This window comes from Spermophilus citellus, assembly GCF_964194105.1.
Source record: "Spermophilus citellus genome assembly, chromosome: 4".
NCBI classification, from domain to species: domain Eukaryota; kingdom Metazoa; phylum Chordata; class Mammalia; order Rodentia; family Sciuridae; genus Spermophilus; species Spermophilus citellus.
Window position 1 is genome coordinate 68,266,637 of NC_138185.1, and position 22,084 is coordinate 68,288,720.

Below are 22,084 nucleotides of genomic sequence, written 5' to 3' on the forward strand. Positions count from 1 at the left end.
TCCTGCCTCAGACTCGACTGCTGGAATTACAGGCATGTGTCACCATGCCAGGCTCTGGACCGTATCTTGAACAATGCTGCCTTATTATTTTAAAAGGCTAGTGTATAGGATTTAAACATAATTCCTGTCAAGACAAATAATTTCACTGCACATCTAAGACCTCCAAAGATAATATCCTTTATTCTGCTAATTTCCTAGGGGTTCACAGATTCTCTCCTATCATTTCATTACAAATCATATACTAGCAAATAACACTTGCTGTAATTGCTTAGCAACCTTTACCAATATGGTTATAACTCCTACTTGTGGAGCTCTTCTGTGTATGAGGCACTATGCTAAGCACTTCACATTTGTTACCTTAGTTCTTCCATCAGGTTATGGACAGGATTCCATGAGCTATGGCCTGACGTTGGCACAAAAACTTGGCCTTGTCACTCTTTCAGATTTCAGATGGCTCCTGGCAGGCCCCCAGTGACTTTGAGGACCCTAAAGCAAATTTTCTAATCATACTGATTTTTACTACACCACAAATATTTTCTCCCACATCTGACATTTATGTTTCAACCTTGATGTTTCTCATAGCACAGAAACTCAATTTTGTGTGTCTGGTAAGATGTTTTCTTTTTGGTTTCGTGTTTTCAAAAGACCTTCCCACATCAGTTATAAAAATATACTTTCTTATTTTGTTTTTTTCCCCTCTCAAACTAATTTTTGTGGAAACTGAGGTAGAGATCTTACTCTAATAAGTCATCTCAAAGTATTATTTATTAAATAATCCATCTTTTGCCCCATTTAAAATACTCCCATTTAAAAAAAAAAAATTTACCATATACTAAATCCCTATGTACCCAGGACTGTTTCTGGATTCTCCATACTGTCCCATCTGTCTGACCCAGTCTGTCATACTAATTAAATTCATGCTAGCCAGAGTCCTTTGGGAAATCTGGTAGGACAAGTGCCTTTTACCCACCTCAGCACCACCACTGGACTCATCACCATTCGGAGGTACCTTGATATTCTCACGCCTTTACTCTTCCAAATGAACTTCAGAAGCTACTGAATTTCAAAAAGTATCCAATCTCATTGGAATTACATTGAAGTGAGCCGATTTAGGGAAAACCAAAATCTTTACAGGAACATGTTTAGCACTGGCTCAATTTACAGAATGCTCTTCCTATGTCTTCAGCCAATTCTGCTGGATTTCATAGGCAGGCTGCTTTAGGGTCTATAGATGATGGCAATTATAACCCTTCCTTACCTCCTTCACCTGACTTGTTGCAAGGGTAAGTAATGCCAGACACTGCTAAACCACAGCACCCCTGGCTAGTTTCCTACCCTCAATGGGAATGCTTATGGTGTCTGACTCTTCAGAGTCCCATTAACTGTTTCTGATATGGACCTTTTTCTAGATTAGGAAGTTTCTTTCTTAGAATTTTAAGAAGGGGTGGATTTTATTTTTGTGGTGCTGGGGATCAAACCCAGAGCCTCATGCTTGCTAGGCAAACACTCTACTCTCGAAGCCACATCCCCAGCCCTAGGGGTGGATTTTAAATTTTATCAAATATCTTTTCAGCATCTATAGAGACTATTATAAATTTTTCTCTATTATTTGAAGCTGAAATGAAGACTCATGAGCAGTCCTACCGCTTCCTAATTTAGTCTACATATCCCTCATCCCCCATGCCAAGAATTGAATACTGTAAAAGGATGGGCCAAAGGTGGGGCTTCAAGGCCTGCTAGGCATGGCACTGAAAGTCGTCTCAAGTTGCCCAAGCATGGAGGGTCTTGGAGGTTTCACTTTCTTTCCAGGACCAAACCCCTCATGATAGAAAGTTCTTGGGGGCAGTAGTGCAGAGAGTAAAGGGAACAAACCAAAGTCAGGTAGGGTGGAGAAGCCCCACTAAGCCCCAGCCACCAATCCCATTAATCAATACACAAACTGCCCAATTTGAGATGGGGGTTTTGGTATCTGAAATGTTCTATGCCCTCTGGCCATAAGTCTCTAGTGAGTCCTTCCTGCCATCCTGCAGCCCCCACCAGGATGTGCAGGCCCAGTGGCATTTAGGGTAGAGCCATCACAGAAAGCAGAAAAGCCTTCAGGCCCTTAGGAGAAACTGGGATTCCTTCTACTCCTCCACCCCACCGCTAACTGTGGGTCCCCATCCTTCTCTTCCCACTGATCCTGCTACTTATACCAGGATACATAGTCTCTTCTTCACCACAGGATTCCCCTAGAGTAAGCTCTCATCTGTAGTCACCTGACACTGGGCCTTACCCACTTAGCTTCCCTGACCTCCTGTCTGTCCCCACTCCTCCCACATCCCACTTTGGGAAAAGGATGGGTACTTGAGCTTGTGCCCAAGTATGTGGCCACTCAACCCAGAGCAGAGTCTGGTACCATCAACCCCGACCAATGGCTTCCTCTCCCTCATCTCACCAGCATCTGCCCTATCTGCCCACCACTGGGCATTGCCCTAAATACAGAAGCAACAATAAACAAGATGAGGGGAGAGCCCAGTCTGTCAGGTTTTAGAGGCATATTGGATGGGATACCCAGTATGGCTTGTCCAACCCATTCTCAGTGTTAAGAGGCAGTCTTTGTGGATGAGCTTTTTCTTCAGGCCACAAGAAGCCTTAACCCAAGCGGAGGCGAAAGGTGGCGATCTCCATGGGTTCCAGATAGATATCAGTGCTGTTGGAGGGTGAGGCTAGAGGGTACAATAGTGTCAAGGAGGTTGGCTGTAGGAATCCCACATCCAGGCCATGGAAAAGGCTACCTAGGGCTACCTGTGGAGAGAGAAGACACCGGGCTGTGCTAGATACTCCTAAACAGAAACACTTGTCATCTACATCACTAGTGTTACCTCTTTAGCAATCTGACAGAGTAACTCAATATTAGAATATTTGCCCACCATATGCAAAACCCTAGTTTCAGCACTTCAAAAAAAAAAAAAAAAAAAAAAAAGCAACAAGGCTTCATACATATATACATTGGTATCCAACCTCCAGGGCTCACTGAGATTTGCTCAACCCCAAAGCCCATCTGTGGATCTCAGGGTGGGAACCATTTCACTGAGATGCAACCACTTTGAGGACAGTGACTACATCTCCTAAATCACCAGTGACCTGCAAAGAGTCTGGCATATGAGGGCATTTAATGCCAACTGAAACCACAAATACAGCTCACAAAGGACCAGCATCATGGATTTAGTTTTACATGCCTGGTGTTACGTCCCCGTTTCTCAGGGAACAGAAGTTCTCTAGCTCCATGCCACATCTGGAGCTGCCCCTACCAAGGCCTCAGTTAGTGAAAACGTGTCAATGGCTTCCTCCTTTCTCTATGGAAAGCCTTGAAATGAGTGACACTTTCTTCTTTCATCCTGCTGTCCAACCCCAGTCCTCTCCCCATAAGCTCTTGCTCTTATATTCCCAGTGCCTCAGCTTCCCTGCCTCCCCACATCAGGTGTTTCACCTTCCATCCCTGGGGCCCACTCACCTTGCCCTGGCTTGTAGTACAGTTGAAGCCCAAGTTCTTGGCCTCAAGACTGCAGTCAAAACCCTTGCGGTGTAAGATAAATGCAGTGTCTGCTGAGGGCAAGTTATCTTCCTGGACAACAGGAGGAAAGACGATGACTGGCAGGGCTCTGCAGAATTCAGAAAGGCAGCAGAACCCTGCCCAAAAGTCAAGTGCTGGGAACAGGGAGTGAGGGGGACCAGAATTTGGTCCTGGAGGTTCTGAGCCCCGAGGGACACTCACCTCGCCTGGAAGCGTACGTAGGTTGAGCAAGTGAAAGTCACAGGGCAGTGCGGAAGCCAGAGGATGAAATGAGTGCAGACTGGAGCCTGGGAGCTGCCTCTTGGCTACGGGCAGGGCAAGCACAGGGGTATTCAGGTACATGGAGGTCATGTGGCTGAGGAGGGATGGGTAGCTGGTAGAGCGGCCTTCTTGGACCTGCAAGATGGACCAGAGATGTGAATGAAGGAGCAAAGCCAGGCTAGTGGGTAAAGGTGAGGCAGAGTAACAGTACACCAGGCCAGTTCCTATGGCAGGAGCTTTCCTGGTGTTGTCTGGATGCAGGCACTGCCTGGCTCCAGATCCTGCACCTTTAACTCTTCATTGTAACTACTTTCCATAATACCCAACTCAGAGGGCTATTTCACAAGGCCATTTCTTCCCTATGTTTTATTATTATTTTATTATTACTCCAAAATATATCATGAGCAACATTCATCAGTGACACCTCCCATCAGAGATCCTCAGTGCAGGTGGGGAATGAAGACACACACTTCACCATGGAGGATGGGCCTTGGATGGACAAAGTGTTCTGAGCCATCCTGTGGTCTCCAATAACACACCATACCCACTGTGCCAGCTTGATGCCCAGGACAATGGTTCCCATGGCTCTGCCAACTGAAGACTACTCCTTAAGACAGCTCTCTGACATGTCACACTCATGGATCTATGTGGAACTTTCCCTCAAAGCTGCTACTTTTCTGTGTTCTGATTTCTGTCCCTATTACTACTCTCCTAGTTTCCCAGAATCTCATTTCCCTCTACTTTGATCTCCAGGGACAGGTGGTTACCAAACCCTCCTCCATTCCACCTCTGCAGTATACCGTTAGCTGCCCCAACTCCTTTCTCCCACCCATGGCCTGGTTCAAGTTCAACCCACCAACACTTCCTATTTGAACAACCTTCAAATCCTTACTCATGCCTATCTTCATACACACAAAGCCACGGGCTCCCTACTGTTGGAATGATGAGTAGAGTCCATGTTGTGTCCCTCCCTGCTCAGGTCTTTCCCTGGTGTCCATATTCTTTGGCCAGACATTCATGGCCTCTGCAGTCTGCCCCTACTATCCCACAATGCTATATCCCAGCACTTGCCCAGAGAGCTTTCTGTAATAATGGAAATGTACTGTAACTGCACTTAGCCAACTTGGGACTGCTAACGATTTGAAATGTTGCCAATATGAATGAAAAACTGAATTTTTAATTTTATTTTATTTGCATAGCTACATGTGGCTGGTAGCCACCATAATGGACAGTGCAGCTCTAGGCTCACTGAATGAACTGCTATTGCCCATTCATATTCTTTCCTGCCTTCCACCCATTCCCTGGGGTGTGTGTGTTTGTGTTTTGGTACTGGGGATTGAACCTAGGGGCACTTGATCACTGAGTTACAGTGATCAAGTGCCCCTGGGTTTCGATTTTTTAGTTTTTACTTATTTATTTTTGTATGTGGTGCTGGGGATTGAACCCAGGGCATTGTGCATGCGAGGCAAGCACCCTACCAACTGAGCCATATCCCAGCCCTTATTTTTTTTATTTTGAGACAGGGTCTTGCCAAGTTGGTTAGGGTCTCACTAAATTTTTGAGGCTGGCTTTGAACTTGCAACACTCCAGTCCCAGTCTCTCAAGATGCTGGGATTACAGGCATGTGCCACCACACCTGGTACCCAGTCATTTTTGAGACAGTCTTGCTAAGTTCCTGAGACTGGCCTCAAATTTGAGATTCTCCTGCCTCAGCCTCCTGAGTCACTAGGATTACACAAGTGTGCCACTGTGCCCAGCTCATGTGTTTATATCATAACCCCATTTATCAAAGCCACTCTTGGAAGACACATCCTCCAAGAAAATTGTCCTTGATGTCTTCAGGACCAGCGGGACACATCATTTCTACTCTGTACTTTTACACTCAGAGTTGACTCTACTCCTACTCACGGGGAAATTGCTAAAAGTCAGCAGCATCATATGCACTGATGGCCCCCTCAGGTCCTACAGCACAGCAGCGGCTCAGTATCCATGAGATTAAAGAGTGACTGAGCCCCAGACACGTGACACTGGACAGCAGGCTCCAGCTACAGTGACGGCTTGCTCATACTAGTTCTCTAGTCCCATCGCTGTCCCTTACCTCTTGGTCACTGCTCCTGCTGCTGTGAAAGATCAAGTCCCTAAACATGGCTGCCAGTTTGGAGAAATAGCCTGGCTGGTGGGGGCAAAGAAAGCCATGATTATGAGCAGGGTTGCAGCAGAAGGTTAGAAAATGTTGGGGTGAGGGGAGGGAAGACAAGGATCACAGAGGAAGGTGGCAAATGAACATGAAGGGAACTTAGGAAACAGACACAGAGCAGGCTTCCCCCAGCTTTCCTGAGGGAAGGCCACACCAGCTTCTCACACAGAGATGGCCCTGCTTCCCTTTCACTTCCACGGCCCTGACTCTGACTTCTGTAGTCTTTTTACCATGAGCAATCACAGAAGAGGAGGTGCCAGGTTGCATGAGTTGGGTCACAAAATGACAGTCGCCCGCCACAACCCAGGAATTAAGCCCTCTCTGTCTATCCCTTGCCCTCCTCCACCTATGCTCAAATCCTTGGCCAGAACCCCAGGGCCACCCATAAGAACGAGCTTGCTCTGACTCCCTGGGCACTGGGATCAGATTTTTACCTCACTGCCCACGGTTCGACGTTCTAATAGGAGGCGGAAACAGTTGCGGGTTCTCTTGTTGTCCTTGAGCCCTTGACCTAGTCCCCGGTTGTCATCCTGCATTAGCCGACGGTCCAAGATCACCTCCAGCTGGCCTGGGGAAGTTAACAGTGAGTCCACAGACTGCCATCCCCATCCCTAAGCAGACACTGGCCTAAGACAAGAATCCCAGCCCCAGGCCCTAAACCCAGTGAGGCAGCAAGAAGCTGAGTCATTCACAAACTAGGAGGGAGCTGAATGTGGGGCTGGTCCTGTGCTCTTGTTCTACAGATGAAGAAATAACAGGCCCCAAAAGGGACAGGCTGACCCTGGCCGCTCACTCTCTGTAAGTCAGGAGTTGGACCTAGGCTCAGGGGACCCAAGCAGGAAACCCTATTAAGACTGGCCACATGAAAAAAACAAACAGAAAACAGAGCAACACCATCTGTAGTGTGGCTGCAGATTCCCTCATTGGGGGCTGGTTTCTCAGACTGGGCAGTTCTGTTGTGACCAAAATCCTGTTCTCCTACCCTTGCTCTACATGAGAACAGCTAGAAGGCCCAGCAGGCCAGACTTGGTCCTAACAGCCTTGTCTGTCAGAAGCTGGGTTGTACAGAGTCTGGGCAGGGCCAGTGCTCCTCATGCAGAGGTAGATCAGACAGGCTCAATGGGGCCTCTAGGCTGTCTTGGGGCAGAGATGGCAGATGACCACCTCAGCTTTTTTTTTTTTTTTTTTTTTTTGGTAGTACTAGGGATTAAACCCAAGGGTACTTTATCACTGAGCCCAGCCCATTTTTTTTTTACTTATGTTAAGTCTTGTTAAGTTGCCCAGGCTGGCCTGAAACTTGCCATCCTTCTGCTTCAGACTCCCAAGATGCTGGGATTATAGGCATGCAACACAGAGCAGGCTTCCCCCAGCTTTCCTGAGGGAAGGCCACACCAGCTTCTCACACAGAGATGGCCCTGCTTCCCTTTCACTTCCACAGCCCTGACTCTGACTTCTGTAGTCTTTTTACCATGAGCAATCACAGAAAGTCATCTTGAAACCCTAAAATGAATCCTTTGGATAGAAAACAATCATTTCTTAACACACCAAACCCAGCAGGGCAGAGGGAGATAATCAAGCAAGAACAGAGCTGTAGTCAGGAATCATGAGGTACAGCAGGTGGAGCAGCTGGGGCAGAGGGCAATGTAGCCACACTCGCTCCTAGGGGAAGAAGGCCCCACCCTTCCACCACGCTCCCACACAGAGCCTTGAACCCACATCAATTCAGCCTTCACAAAGGCTCTGTCCCATTGAAGACTTCAAGGGCCTCACCATAGCCAAATTTAATTATTCCCTGAGGCTATGGGAGCCACCTGGAGCTCACCCAGCATGATCAGCTGGCCAGCTCTGATTCTACACCAGTGCGCTTCATGCCTTGTTTTTTTTGGTTTTGTTTTTTCAATGCTGAGGATGGAACTCAGGGTCCAGCTTTGATTCTTTAAAGTGTCATCTTTTCTTCTATTGACCTTTAGCAGGTCATTAGAACAAGACAAATTTTTCTCCTTTTCTAAATATTTCACTATTAACATCAAGTATACTTTTTAACTATCCATAATCTCATCTCTGGCCACAATAAGGGTCACACATCTCATTAGAGAGTCACCATTTAATAACCTGATGCTTCTTGAGGGGACCTAACAGGACACCTGCCACTCAACGGCCACCCAGCTGCCTCCTTCAAGAGAGGAGAGAGCAATGCCTGCTTTCCTCCTATGGCCAGCTCTTGATGAGTGACAGAAGCTGAGGATGGCTCATCCCTACTGCAAGCACAGAGGTGATGCAGACAAGAAAGACATTGAGAGAGGCCTACAGAGTGGAGACCCTCAAGGGTGTGATGAGCTGCTCCTCCCTGCCTCACACCCTCTGCAGAGCTCCTATTCTCCACTCACCATCCCTGAGGCTGGAGACGCCCAAGGCCTGAGCAGTGTGTAGTGTGAGGCGCTTCTGTGCATCCTGGATGTAGGCCATAACTGGCATGGGGTAGAAGTTAGCCTGCAGGGGCAGCTTCTTTAGATACCTCCGGGGCTGCACCTGTGGGGCCAAGGCCAGCAGGTCAAGGGCATCTAGGGACTCTTTGGGTCTAAAGGCATCCCCAGTCTGAAGGTGTCCCTGATTACTCTCACTTCCAGTTTCTTCTTTTACATCAGGGTAGACCACCCCCCCATGTCCTGTGACGGAGGCCAAAAGCACAGTCCAGGTCTACTCTGTGGAGCCCAGGGCTCCGGCCCAGGAATCACCTGAAAGCCATTGAGGTCTGTGAAGAAGGTTCCCTGGCTGTCAATGTCTGTGTGGATGCGCAGGGCCAGCTCCTTGTTGACATAGTCCCGGATGTCCACCAGGGATGACACATCCAGAGACAGCCCCTCCACCCCTGGCACAGGGAAAAAAAGGGAAGGCATCAAGAGGAGTGAGGATAGGCCATGGATGAGAGCCTGGGCCAGGAAATCAAAGCTGAGCTAGGGAGAGGCTCTGCCCAACCCCCACCAAGCAGTTCTCAGGGCATTTTTGAACGACCTTTTCTCTAAGAGAATTAAACATACCCGTCTCATGTGATACACCTGTTGGGAGCAGATGTGTAAACAAAGGAGGGGCAGGAGGAGCAGCACATGACAGCTCAGGGAACCCACACTTCCTTTCCCACCCTTCCTTGTTCGCAGGACTCACCAGGCAGGTTATAAAGCCGGACCACCTGGTGAACATGCTCATAGTAGGCAACCACCTCTGAGTAGAAAGGGCCTTCGGTGACACGCAGCACAGGGGGGTCCTTGGGGGAATAGGGCTGGAGAAAGAGCAGGTGGCCACTGAGCCCACAGTGTGGAAAGAAAAGCAGGAGTTGGCAGCCCAGGGTTGGGCAAAATGTCTCATCTCATCAGGGTCTGGCCTAAACCCCCGGGACTGAGATGCCCAACCTGCCAACCTCCTCCAGGCAGCAAAGACAAGTCTTCCTGCAGGAAGTGATCACCCTGAGGGATGCCTGTACCCCTCTTCTGGCCCTCCCCGAGAGTGAAAACTACCAAGGCCTGCCGGGTTTTGTGAGACAACTTTCAGGTACCTTGGCCTCGCCATCAGGCAGGAAGAGGTAGGCTCCACTCTTGTCCTTGGATGTACGAGTGCCATAGATGAGGAATTCCATGCTCATCTGCTGGTCCTGCTCCTCATCCACCCTTCGGATGCTCTGCCAAAAAACACAGCCCTGACCCCTGGCCCCACACCAGCATGTCAGGCCTGCCCCCTGGAGGGCACAGACTAATTTCCCCACGGAGCCAAGCCCAGTGCTCCAAGTTTGGATCTTAAGTGTCTCTCAAAGGTCTGTGTATTAAAGGCCTGTTCCCTGTTGTGGGGCTACTGGAGGGAAGCAGAAGCTTTAAGAAGTAGGGTCTAGTGGGAGATTTTAGGTCACTAGAGGAGTGCCCTTGAGGGGGAGAGTGAATTCACTCACTCAGAGCCATGAGTGAACAGCTCTGCTCTAAGCTCCCCACCTGATGTTGCTGCCTCACCATAGACCCAAAAAGCAGTCCACTGCTTTTTTTTTTTTTTTTTTTTTTTTTTTAGTTTTTTCGGCAGACACAACATCTTTGTTTCTATGTGGTGCTAAGGATCGAACCTGGGCCGCACGCATGTCAGGCGAGCGCGCTACCGCTTGAGCCACATCCCCAGCCCAACCTTTTTGCTTTGTAAGTTGATTACCTCAGATACTTGTGCATATTTTTTTTCCTTTTTTGTTTTTCATTTTGTGGTACTGCAGATCAAACCCAGGATCTCGTGCATACTAGGCAGGTGCTCTAGCACTGAGCTATGTCCCCAGCTATCTCAGGTATTTGTCACAGTAACAGAAGGCTAACATACCTAGCTTCCTCATGTTGTCAGCTTGGAGCAAAGATGGCCCATGCCCAAGTCACTGTCAGGTGGCAGCAGCACTTGGGGTAGGAAAGCAGCTCTGCCCAACCCCACTGGCATGCACACCCTTTCCCACTACCCCTGGCCCTTTACCTTTGGGAGCCCAGTAAGGCCTGAGAACCAGACCTGCATGTAGCGGTTGCTGAGGGCAAAGTCACTGGATCCCGAGTCAATGACATGGAGAGGAAATGCATCATGCCTGCTCACAGAGAGCTGCTGGCCATGCAAGTAGACTCGAACAGAGGAGGGCAGTGTGCGGTGCCCATCCAGGCCCAGCTGTAGCTGCAGCACACCCAGGCCCAGGGCTGGCAGACGGATGGGCACAGATACCTGTGAGCACAGGAAGGGTGAGGAGGCATAGGCCATGCATGACCAAGGATCAATTCCAGATCCAGGAAGGGGAATTCTGGGGTCCTGGGACATTTGTTTCCTAACAGTCTGAGCAAGCAACTGCCCTGCAGGAGCCCCATCCCCTTCTCTGAAAATACTCCTTCTTGTCAGACTTCATCAGTCTCAAATGATACTTAAAAACTATAAAGTGGTAACCACACATTAAGCCTTCAACAAATATCTGTTGTGCTGTGACACATGTCTGTCATCCCAGCACTTGGGAGACAGAGGCAGGCAGATCACTTGAGCCCAGGAATTCAAGACCAGCCTAGGCAACAGAGCAAGACTCATAAATAAAGAGACAGATACATAGATAAATATTTGCTGAATGAATGGATGAATGAAGAGGCCATTTTTATTATTACCATATCATTCCTTCACTTTCCTTTCAAGGACAGAATCAAATCCTAAGAGTGACTAATCCTCTGGACAAGCCCTCTCCCCAAGACACCCATCCCCAGCATGAGAAGTGAGAAGGGCACAGCAGAGAGGCAGGAACTAGATGTCCATGGGAGGGTAAGGCCCTGGCAAGAGGATACTGATTAGCAGAGGGGGCCAAAGCAAGGGCGCTCCTGCCTTACCTGGTAGACATCAGGGACCATGTCCGTGGCAGATCTCCAGTGTGCACTGATCTGCACAGCCAGGGGCTGACCCTCCTCTGAAAGGACACGCACGCGGGGTGAGTTGACCAGCAGGGACACCACACTGAGCCGCTCCTGTTCCAGTGGGTTGAACAGCACCACAAACCTGTGGGTAGAGGGTGGGCTGAGCCAAGGGGCTGTTGCCACCAGCAGCATGGCAGGAACAGCAGCCAGGACAGAGCCCTGCAGTGGGTCAGCAAGTACAGGGGTGGAAAGGCACTGGAAGCCAGGGAGTGGCTTTGCTCCTCGGCCCCTGGCCTGATCTGGCTCACCTGGGTGAGGAATCCAGCTGGATCACTGTACGCTCTGGCAGGGCATCATGATTTAAGCGGGTGTCATCCTGGAATTAAGTGGGTAAACAGAAAAAACATCAAGGGGCTTGGCCTCCTCTCTGCGCCAGCCTGTCCTGGACGTGGACCACCCACTGTCCAGAACACAGAAATCTCACCCCCAGACAGGAAAGGAAGAAAGAAAGAGTAACACACCCGAAATGACAGTTGTTGGGATGGCACCCCAGCATGCTGGAGGGTCCATGCAGATCCAGGAGGGGGCTCACCATTTGGAGGAAGGGTGCCTCAGGGTCAAAGTGGTAGGTATCCTTGTCCCCTAGCACCAGATAATGAGCTGCATTGATGATAACCTGCTTCAGGCCAACGAGGGAGCGCAGGAGCCTGTGGCAGGTTAGGAGAGGGGACAGGGAGGAGATGACCAAAGGGAGGCAGCCTGCTCGCTGACCACCCTGCACATCCTCTTCTTGGGATGGTGGGTGGGTGGACAGAGTGCAACTGGGTGAGAGGAGACAGCTCATACCTGACACCATAGTCCACCACCACTGCCTCCTTGGCAGTTCCAGTGATGGCGTCATGGTGCTGAAAGAGCCCCAGTGTGCGCCGAGCTTCCGTCAGGAGGGTGAAGTCAGACAGTGGGTACCGGCTGGCTAGTCCAGAGCGGCGGGTGTGGGCCACAGCCAGGCTGTACAGAATCTCTGCCCCCCTAGTCCGAGAGAAGAGTCAGCTGCCTGCCCACTCCACTCTGAGGGGCCATCCATGTTCATTCCCTTTCCTTTCCCAACACTTCTCTTAAGCCTTGGCCTCTTGCCAAGCCAACTCTTCTTAAACCCCAAAACCTGACTCTACTCCCCCAGCCTGCAAGGGAGTGGGGTCTCACCGAAGGTGGGCTTCTAGGACTCGGTCCAGACTCTTGTAGAAAGGTCTGGAAGTATAATAGCCTGTCCAGTAATGGTCCTCACGGTCCGCATAGGAGAAGAAATCCCCGCTTAGCACAGGAAACCCTGGGGGCCGGGCCCCTGGTTCCACGCCTGTCCTCTTGTATAGAGCGTCAAAATAGTCAGAGAGGGTGCCAAACTGGGCCTGTGGGAACCCCAAAAATGAGCTCTCATCAGTTCCAGAGCCTCCTGGAATTCTGGTCACCAGTGCTGCAGCTGTGGAGGTCCACCTCAGCAGAGGGCGTACCTTCTGGGCCTAAAATAAAAGCTGGGGAGCCAGAAGTGAATTTTGACATAAAAGGGGAACCCTTGCTTTGGAATAGCTACCAGGGATAGTCAGAGGAAAGCCCCCCTCCCTCAGCAATGCACCACCCCACACCTGCACGTGGAGTTCAGGCTTGCTGTTAAGGAAGTCAAAGAGCCGCTGGTAGTTGAAGAACTGGGCATCCCATTCCTGGGGCTTGTCATATCGGAAGTCATCGCCCAGTGGCACCAAGAGGACATTGCTTCGGAAGAGCCGGGACTTCTTCCTGTACTGGTCTAGGAGCAGGGCTGCCCTGAAGCAGGAAAGGACACAGGTTCCATATGAAGTCTCAGGGCTAAGAGATCTCCAAGCAGAGACACCTCAAGAGTCAGCCCACTTTGAAACACCATTATGGAGTTGTTGTTCAGCCTGCAGATAGACACTTCCTGAGACAGGAAGCCCAGTCCCAGTGTTCTCTGGACATTTCTGAGAACAGAAGAGTTCTTATCCTAGGCTGCAGTTGATGGCTTCAATTCCCTGATTCCACTTATGCCCTGTGACACAAGACAAATCAGTCCTTCCCCACAATTATCCTTCAGATACATCAAAGATGTGCTCATGCCCCTCGAGCTGTCAACTTGGTTCCTGGAGAACAATTTAGAATTTGCTCACCAGCAGTTCTCTGGCCAATGACCTGAGTCAGGGCCCAGCACCTCATATGGAGGTCCACAGTGGGCAGACCCACCAGAGGAAGGCAGAACCACCCTCTTCAGCCAGGTCAGGACCTCAGAGAGCAGTGTGCAGAAAACTTCACTATCACCATGCTGATGGTCAGTTTCCATAGTTCCATGTATGTAGGTTTTTTTCTTTTACCTGAACTCACGTGTTCTGTCTTCTGAAGCTAAGATGGAATCTTACATTTCTACCTGTTAAACCCTATCTGTCTTTTGGGAATCTCAGTTCTGAAGCTCCAGTGAACAATGCAGCATAGTACTATGGTGAAGAACCCAGACTCTGGAGCCAGATTTTGCTAGCTGAGTGACCTTAGGCAAGTAACTTAACCTCTTAGGGCTTCAGTTTCTGGAAAAATGAGGAAAACATCAGTATCATTACTGACACTGATGTCATTAACCCCCATGATATTATGAGAATTAAAATTAATTGAATGAATTAATATTTAAGCAAGCATTTCAAATAGTGCCTGGCACATGGGAGGAACCATATACAAACATTTGCTTGTGTTTTTTCATCCACAGTATGGTTAAAATCAATAGAAAAATAGTGCCCCATAGCATATCATTGGAAAATCCTTCCTGTTTTCAGACCAACCTGTTAAATGACATGTTATGGATATCACAGTTCTAGCAGTCACTAATCTACTTAACAGGACAAGACCAGCTTATTCTGTTCTATTTAGTTCTTAAAGAAAGGACTCCTCAAAGACCAACTACCCCTGATTTATCAGCTTAGCAAGCCCTTCAGAGGAGGAAATGTGGTTTTGTCTCCTGGCCTGTTCTCTGTGAACTGGGGTCAGAAACACAGATTGTCACTGCTGCTTTAGGAAAAACCACACCTACTTTAATAGACCTATATTCCTGACAGCAATCAGCATTTAGATTCCTGGAAACAAAAGACCATTTTCTTTCTCCTTTGGACACAGGCGTCATCTCTTGTACATCATAGAAATCACAGCATTGCAACATAAAAACCAGTTCAACTTGTTATATTCTTGTGTTTTTTTTTGTTGTTGTTTGTTTTTTTGTGATGCTGGGACTCCAACCCAGGCCCTCACAAATGCTACCACTAAGCTACTCCCATAATCTTCAAATTTTTTATATTCTGTTTTTTTTTTTTTTTTTAGTGGAATCCAGGGGCACTTTACCACTGAGCTATATCCCCCACCCTTTTTGAGACAAGGGTCTTGCTCAATTGCCCAGGCTGGCCTTGAACTTCAGGCTTTCTGCATCAGTTTCTTGAGTCACTGGGATTACGGGCATGTACAACCACGCCCAGCTATGGCTCATTATTTTCTTAATGTTTAACTGAATCGCTGTTTAGATTATGTTTAATCAACACTTTCTTAGTGGATTTCAGCCACTTTCCTAGTGCTGATTTCAGCCACAGTGACATCTTTGAGAGTCCGCAATTCTTTTCTCACAGGGACAAGTCTGTTTCCTCAGGGGGACTAAATACAGATCTGAATGGAATTCAGGTCCACTGAACACAGGTCTTGGCTGACTTTGAGCCAAGTAAGAATATCTGAGCCAAATAAAGGCACATTTGCCTCAAGTTTATAAGAAATTGTACCAATTTAATAATCATTCATCTGAGGCAGTCAACTGGCTCTGACAGCTTGCTAGGACACCAGAAAACATACTCCTTGGGGAAAATAAAAGTGTTCTGTAAAAGGCAGTTCCTTAGCACATTCTAGTTTTCTAGGAAGACTTCACAGCCACCACTGCAAATGCTGTAGGCCTGAACCCACTCTGAGCCCATACTCCATTTTCCAGATACGACCTGCACCATGCAATCCCCGGACTCAGCAGAGCATGGCCAGGTCTCCTGACTCCTCTAAGGAGCAAATATGCCAACTCCATGCCCAGGCCAGAGCTGGAAACAGATACCTTTCTGCCACATTGGCCTCTGTGATGGCCCGGGGTGGCACTTTCCAAGGGCAGTTGATGCGTCCACCGGGCAGACGTTTGAAATCAAACTGGCAGCAGATCTTGGGATCTGGGCCACAGGTATGAGGGACATCATAGCTGTAGAAGGGCATCATGTGGCAAAAGATGTCTGTGCTGGAATCCGAGTCTGCAGAAGACACATCACGTGGTCAACCAGTGGCAAACAGCCTCAGGAATTGGGCATAGGGACTCCAAGAAGGCGTGTCTTTGCATAAGCTAAAGGTCGCCTGATAGGAGGGTCCAACTGGATTTGGGCTGTACACGACATACAGGACAGGGGACAGGACATGCAGGGCTCCAGGGCCCATAGGTCCTTTAGGGGAAATCCTTGCACAGACAGCAGCCCTGTAGAAGCCACAGGTCAGTGTGACCCTCCCCTAGCCTGAAGGAGAGATAGCTTCTGCCAGTCTTCCCTGAGAAGTGGAGTCTTATTTCTGACATCCCTGATCTTCCCCCCAGGGAAGTCTATGCTGCTTGGACCCCCTCTACCCTACCTGGCCTTACCCCAAGTCTGCCTCCACATGAACTCCAAGCTGTGGGTGGCAGCAAAGTGCTTCTTAATGGCATAATGTACCCTCTGGATCAACATGCTGGTCAAGTTGGCACGGCGCAGCAGGTAAGGCATGGTGGAGCTGTGTCCAAATGGGTCCACTGCCCAGCCAGAGCGTGGGGTTGCACCTAGGCAGGGTATGTAACCAGAGGCCCTGAACACTTCAGGGCCTGGCCTCTGGCCTCCCCCCAGGTCCTAAGATCTCAGCTCTTGCCTTGCAGGGAGTGGAAAGATGCCATATGGACAGGCCCATGTTAACCTTGAGAAGAACTACCCCCTGACAATCCCTGTGCCTTACAGCATCATGTCACAGCACTCTGGGCCAAGCTATGGGGCCAGAATCCCACTTCTGGGTCTGGACTTACCAAGGTTTCTCTCCAGCCACTGGTGTCCCTCAATGAGCTGGTCAATCAATGCAAAGTAGTGGGAGTTGGCCTCATCTGGCATCACCCAGCCTCCTGTTGCAATCTCTAGCTGCCCATTTCCCACCAGCCTGAAGGTAAAGATGCATACTTAGCATGGGGTGGGGATGCTTACCCAGTCCTGCCAACCATAAGATGATGCCAGTGCCTGCATGTTCTGGCCCTACTAGGCTGGTTCACTCAAATCCAAGATTAAGAGAACACACACTTGCCCTTCTTTCCCTCCAGCTCAACCCCATGTTGTCCTGGCCCTGCTTATCTTGGGACTTTTGAGTTCCCAGGGGGAAGGCCCCATGTTTCTTCTTCACTTATACTCAGACAACTCCGATATCTAACACTAGTGGCCCTCAAACCGTTGTTCCTCATTTCTGCCCCAGCTCCCTGTGTCTCTTCTTGCCACCTCAGCACCCACAGTTTGAGACGAGACCTAGCCATTCAGCTCAGGCCCTCCAACGCCTCTCTAACTGCTACTGGCCTTCGGACTGCTGCTCTCTTTTGGGCATTGATGTTGTCCCACCACTTGGCAAAGAAGGAGACTTCAGCCCAGAGGAAGCGCCGCCGGGAGTCCTCCTGTAGCTTGGATACCATGCTATTGAGGATGTGTTGGGTCTGCTCCGTGTAGTACTTGTCAAAGGTCTTGATCCAGCCTGGGGAGCCAACAGAGTCTCCTGAGGATACCACCTTCTTCAATGATGCCATCTGCCCCTTCCTTAAGTTTGCCATGAGAAAGCCCACTCCACACCCCCTCTTCTATGCCTGCTAGACCTTCACCTGGGTCATTGTGTGAGTGGGGCACCACAAACACCTGCAGGTCTTCAGTATCCCAGTCATGTGGGCTGTAGGAGATGTCAAAGCCTTGCCTCCAAACGCCGCCCTCCACATTGTCAAATGGCAACTCTTCTGACACAGTTAGCATCTGCCAGGCAGGAAGGCAGTTCAGTGTCCCATCTATGGTCACTGCAAGTCCCTGCCAGCTCTGATTCTTACCTGTAGCTCTGGCTTCTGGCCCCGGTCCTCCAAAGCAAACTGGCAATCCTGGGGGGAGACGGAGAAGAAGCTGGGCCGGGGCTCCGGGGGCACCACCCAGGATCCATTGGATGTGTGGTAGGGCAGCAGAGCGGGTGAGCCTTCTGCATTGGCTGTCAGCTCCAGCACAGAGTCCTTGATGTGGCTGATAATTTCATGGTTCTCCTCCAACAGCTGCTCCAGCTGCTCAATGCGATTCTGCAGCACAGAAATTTGGCTCTGCCAGAAAAGCAAACAACAATCACCCACAGCTCCTTATGCCATAGGGAAGGTCTCTGCTTAGTGTCTACCACCTGAGGCCTGACTATGAGCCCACTCTCCTCAATCAAAGCTAGACTACAAGCCTACATGGATGGAAAGTTCTGGGCACATCTCTACTAAGGACTATGATCCACTTGGGTTAGAAGTTCTGTCACTTTCTAGCTCACAGATGGTAAAGGTTTCCTCTCACATGCCTATGCTCAATGATTAGTATTGCTTTTTGGAGCATGGAGCTGAGGATTGCACTGGGACTTAATGGGAAAAAAATGCTGCAATCAATCAGCAACGTCTGCCAAGAATTCAGGAGGACACTTCATTTTTTTTTTTACGTTCTTTTTGTCATCACTATTTTTTGCTTCCTGTTGGGGCTGGGGTGTAGCTAAGTGATAAGTGTGCATGTTTAGCAAGCACAAGGCCTTAGGTTAAATCTCCAGCATAAAACAAAAACGAAAACAAAACAAAAACCTGCCTATTGAAAAGTAATGCTCCTGTCCTGGGCTGACTAACTCTCCAGTCCAGGTGACTACCTGAACTCAGGTGACTTGTATATGAAGAGATTAGCAACCAGGCTTACTCACCCGTGGGAAGTTCCCACCATTCTGGTGTCGGGTGGGATCATGCTGTACTCTGTCCAGCATGAGGTACAGCGAAAAGACTGCCACGCAGAAGATAGCAGCCCCACACACTGTCACCTGCTTTTTCAGCTTCATACTGGCCTCCACACACCCCTAGCAGGAGAGACACCATCTGTAGCTCTGGCATGTAAAATCCCTTTGGTATCTTCCCACCAAATAGTTCCCAAGGGCTGTTCCCAAGGAACACCTATTTACCTGGCTCCAGTAAAAAGCAAACTCCTAAGCACAAGATCCCAACATTAGTTAAGGATCCTGACCCAACCCTGATGTTATTCTCTTGCTTCAGATTCCAAAAGCACAAGCAGCACATCTGGGACTGGTCCTGTCTGGTCCTGGAAACAGCTCTACCCCTAAGGTAGGATGATGCCCCCTCTCAGCTGATGATGTAAAACAGGTTCAAGAAAACAGAGTCCCACCTCTAGCCCCACATTTCACTACACAAACTCCTAACTGCAATCAGCTTTCCCCTGGGGCCTGCCCAGGTGGTGCCTGTACAGGTTCCTTGGCCTTGTGCTTCTCCTTTTTAAGGAGTAAACTGGTCTCTGATTTAAAGGTATAGCCAGAGGCCAAGAGGCAAAAAAGCCTTTCCACCAATCCTCTTGGATCAGACTGCCACTTAGCAAAAACAGTCTTTCACACAGATCCTCAGTAAAAATAGTGAATGAATTTTTTTATAGAAAAGAAGATGTTTCTGTTTCCAACATAAAGCTAGTCCTACCTGTTCTCCTTTCCGTTAGTACTAATTCCTGTAGTGCAAAACTTTCAGTCCTGGCTTATGGAAGCTGTACGGGATCCCTGGGAAGCCAGCAAGATGCTGAAAGTCCCCTGGGTAGGGAGAGGCATAGCAGCTAGGCTGTGGGACAACTTCTGAGGACCGGACCAGCTGCCACCGCGGCTGGCCCCTACTTGCCTGGCTGGCGGAGGGAGGGCTCTAGCTGCCGACTCGGGCGTGGGCGAGACCACGCTCCTGAGACTGCTCCGGGCGCCCTGGGGCCAAGGAGCTCTGTTGCCTCTGCGTTGTGCCCTACTTAGCGCGATCTGATTCCTCTCAGGAGCCTCTGGGCAATTATTTTTAGCCCCTGGAGTCAAGGTCCAGGCCAAAGTGGGTGGAGCTGGAGGAAGAGAGTTGGATCACAGGAGGGCTAGCACCTGCCGCCGGGTCTTCTTCAGCGCGCCCAGCCCCCTCCCGGGCCTCCCGGACTCTGCCCGCGCAGGAGACCAGAACGTCAGCTGCTTGGGCCAGGCCTTCCGCCCGGACCGACCTCTCAGCGCAGCGCGGGTAGCGCTCTAGTCGCCCAAGCCCGGCTGAAGCCGAATCAGTTGGAACCCTCCCCCGCATCCGCTCGGCCCATTACCGTTTGCAGCCGGCCTCCGCGGCGCTCGGGACCCGGCCGGCCAAGCCGCAATCCCTCACATCCCTGGGGAAGGCGATCCCGCTCAGGCAGCGACGCAGGCGAAAGGCGGACTCCCGCCCACCGGTCGCCCACGGTTTCAAGCGCCGCAGCCGCGCTCCCGTGGGGGCCAAGGCCGCCAGCGCGCTCCGCTGCGCCCGCGCCGGTCCGCCAGCCTCTAGCGGCCACCCGGCCGAGCAGCGTGCGGGGCGGGGACACACGCGCCGCGTCCCCGCGTGCCCCGCCCCGCCTGGCCCTACCGCCTCCTTAGAGAGCCCCTCAGCCCCCGCCCTGCTCCCGCGGCGCTGCTTGTCCGGCTTGGGCCCGGCTGCCCGAGCTGCCGACGCCAAGAACCCAGGTGCCGGCGCCGGGGCCGCACTGCGCAGCCGCAGCCCGAGACCGGCCTTAGCGCGCTGCGGAACCTGAGATGGGGCGCGCAACTTTGTTTTTATATGAATCTTACTAGAGTAAGCACATTTCATCAAACAGTTGCAGAAACATTCCAGCTCCTTTTCACCAGCCAGTAGTGGAGTGCGTTTTCCTCAGTCCGCCTTGTTCAGCTCTAGATAGTCTGTTTTCTGTAGTTACCTTCGCAGGCAAAGGGGTGCTGCCTCCTGTAGGTATAAATTAATGGAAATTCCTTTCCGTGCCACCCAGTAAGACACTCCCCCACCTTTTATCTCTCTCCCCATTTTTGTACTGGAAATTGAACCCAGGGGCACTTTACTACTGGTCTACATCTCAAGCCCCTTTACACATTTTAAATTTTTTGAGAAGGGTGTGTGTGTGTGTGTGTGTGTGTGTGTGTGTGTGTGTGTGATGAGGGCACATCTCACTAAAATGCCCTGGCTGACCTTGAATTTGAGATTCTCCCGCCTTAGCTTCCCAAGTAGCTAGGATTACAGGCATATGCCACCACGCCTGTCTCAAATCCTTTCTATTTATTTGAAGCAACATAAAGCAACAGTGACCAACACTCTGATTCAGCAGGATCATCAGGCTCACTTGGAAGACCATAGTCAGGCTCCCCATTTTAGAATTATTCCAGATGCCACTGGGTATGGACATTAGCATCACCTGGCTTTCCCTCTAAGTTCAGAAACTAGTCCACCTTTTCTAGTTCATTAAGCCAAGTGTGGCAAGAAATGTTGGCAACCACATAGATGCCGCCCTGAATAACCAGCATGATGCCCAGGGCAAGATGGCTGTCTACCACCTTTCATGCTATAGAGTATACTCTTACTCTAGTTTGTGTTTGACAGGGTAGTGAGAGAAGCACCTGGTTAGAATTTCTAACCCACCCCCCCAGCTCTCCTTTGCCTACATAGGTTCCAGTAGTCTAATTTGCTGAAGGCAGGCATGAGAGGGAAAATGGAAAAGTGACAAATATGTGATTTGGGTCTCTTACAACCAATTGGGGTCTCTTCTCCCCATCCCAGCCTTTAAGCTGAACATTTTATTTAATAAGAACTACCCATCCCTGGGCTGGGGATGTGGCTCAAGCGGTAGCCCGCTCGCCTGGCATGTGTGCCGCCCGGGTTCGATCCTCAGCACCACATACCAACAAAGATGTTGTGTCCACGGAGAACTAAAAAATAAATATTAAAAATTCTCTCTCTCTCTCCTCTCTCACTCTCTCTTTAAAAAAAAATTCTCTCTCTCTCTCTCTCTCTCTCTCTCTCTCTCTCTCTCTCTCTCTTTAAAAACAAATAAAAAATAAAATAAAAAATTAAAAAAAAAGAACTACCCATCCTGGAAATTGCCACAGTGAGAATAGACATTGCCTGGCTGGGTGTGGTGGCCCACCCTGTAATCCTAGCAACTCTGGGGGATGAGGCAGGAAGATCACAAGTTCTAGGCCAGCCTGGGCAATTTAGTGAGACCTTGTGTTCATGTTTAAATTTGTGTGTGTGTGTGTGTGTGTGTGTGTGTGTGTTCGTTCCAGGGATTGAACCCAGGGGTGCTAAACCTCTGAGCTACATCTCCAACCTTTTTATTTTTTGAGACAGGATCTCACTAAGTTGCTTAGGGCCTCTCTTAGTTGCTGAGGCTGGCCTTGAACTTGTGATCCTCCTGTCTCAACCCCACCACCCCCTGCCCCATGCTGCTGGGATTACAAGCATGTGCCAGCACCCTCAGCTTGAAATTTTTATAAAAGGGCTGGGAATGTAGCTCAGTGGTTCAATCCCCAGCATAGGGTGGGGAG

At 49.9% G+C, this 22,084-nt stretch overlaps 1 protein-coding gene across 8 annotated transcripts; it reads right to left on the minus strand.

Moving 5' to 3' along the window:
* Positions 1-154: 154 nt before the first annotated feature.
* MAN2A2 (mannosidase alpha class 2A member 2) lies at positions 155-20,132 on the minus strand. Of its 8 annotated transcripts, XM_081288641.1 has the most exons (25): positions 19,843-19,977; positions 19,398-19,599; positions 18,431-18,580; positions 17,553-17,810; positions 17,337-17,481; positions 17,041-17,212; positions 16,509-16,636; positions 16,098-16,271; positions 15,534-15,720; positions 13,045-13,222; positions 12,608-12,810; positions 12,251-12,433; positions 11,997-12,111; positions 11,713-11,780; positions 11,381-11,546; positions 10,503-10,739; positions 9,565-9,687; positions 9,177-9,291; positions 8,750-8,883; positions 8,402-8,543; positions 6,449-6,582; positions 5,916-5,990; positions 3,758-3,952; positions 3,497-3,607; positions 155-2,787 (listed from the first exon to the last, which is right to left on the minus strand). In XM_081288641.1, exons 3-25 carry the CDS (start codon positions 18,560-18,562, stop codon positions 2,635-2,637), a joined length of 3,528 nt encoding a protein of 1,175 aa, XP_081144767.1. In that variant the 5' UTR covers positions 18,563-18,580; positions 19,398-19,599; positions 19,843-19,977; the 3' UTR covers positions 155-2,634. The 8 variants fall into 8 exon arrangements, with proteins under 8 accessions (XP_081144767.1, XP_081144770.1, XP_081144768.1 ...); XM_081288644.1 differs by lacking the exon at positions 19,398-19,599 and having other exon boundaries at positions 19,843-20,132; XM_081288642.1 differs by lacking the exon at positions 5,916-5,990.
* Positions 20,133-22,084: the final 1,952 nt, after the last annotated feature.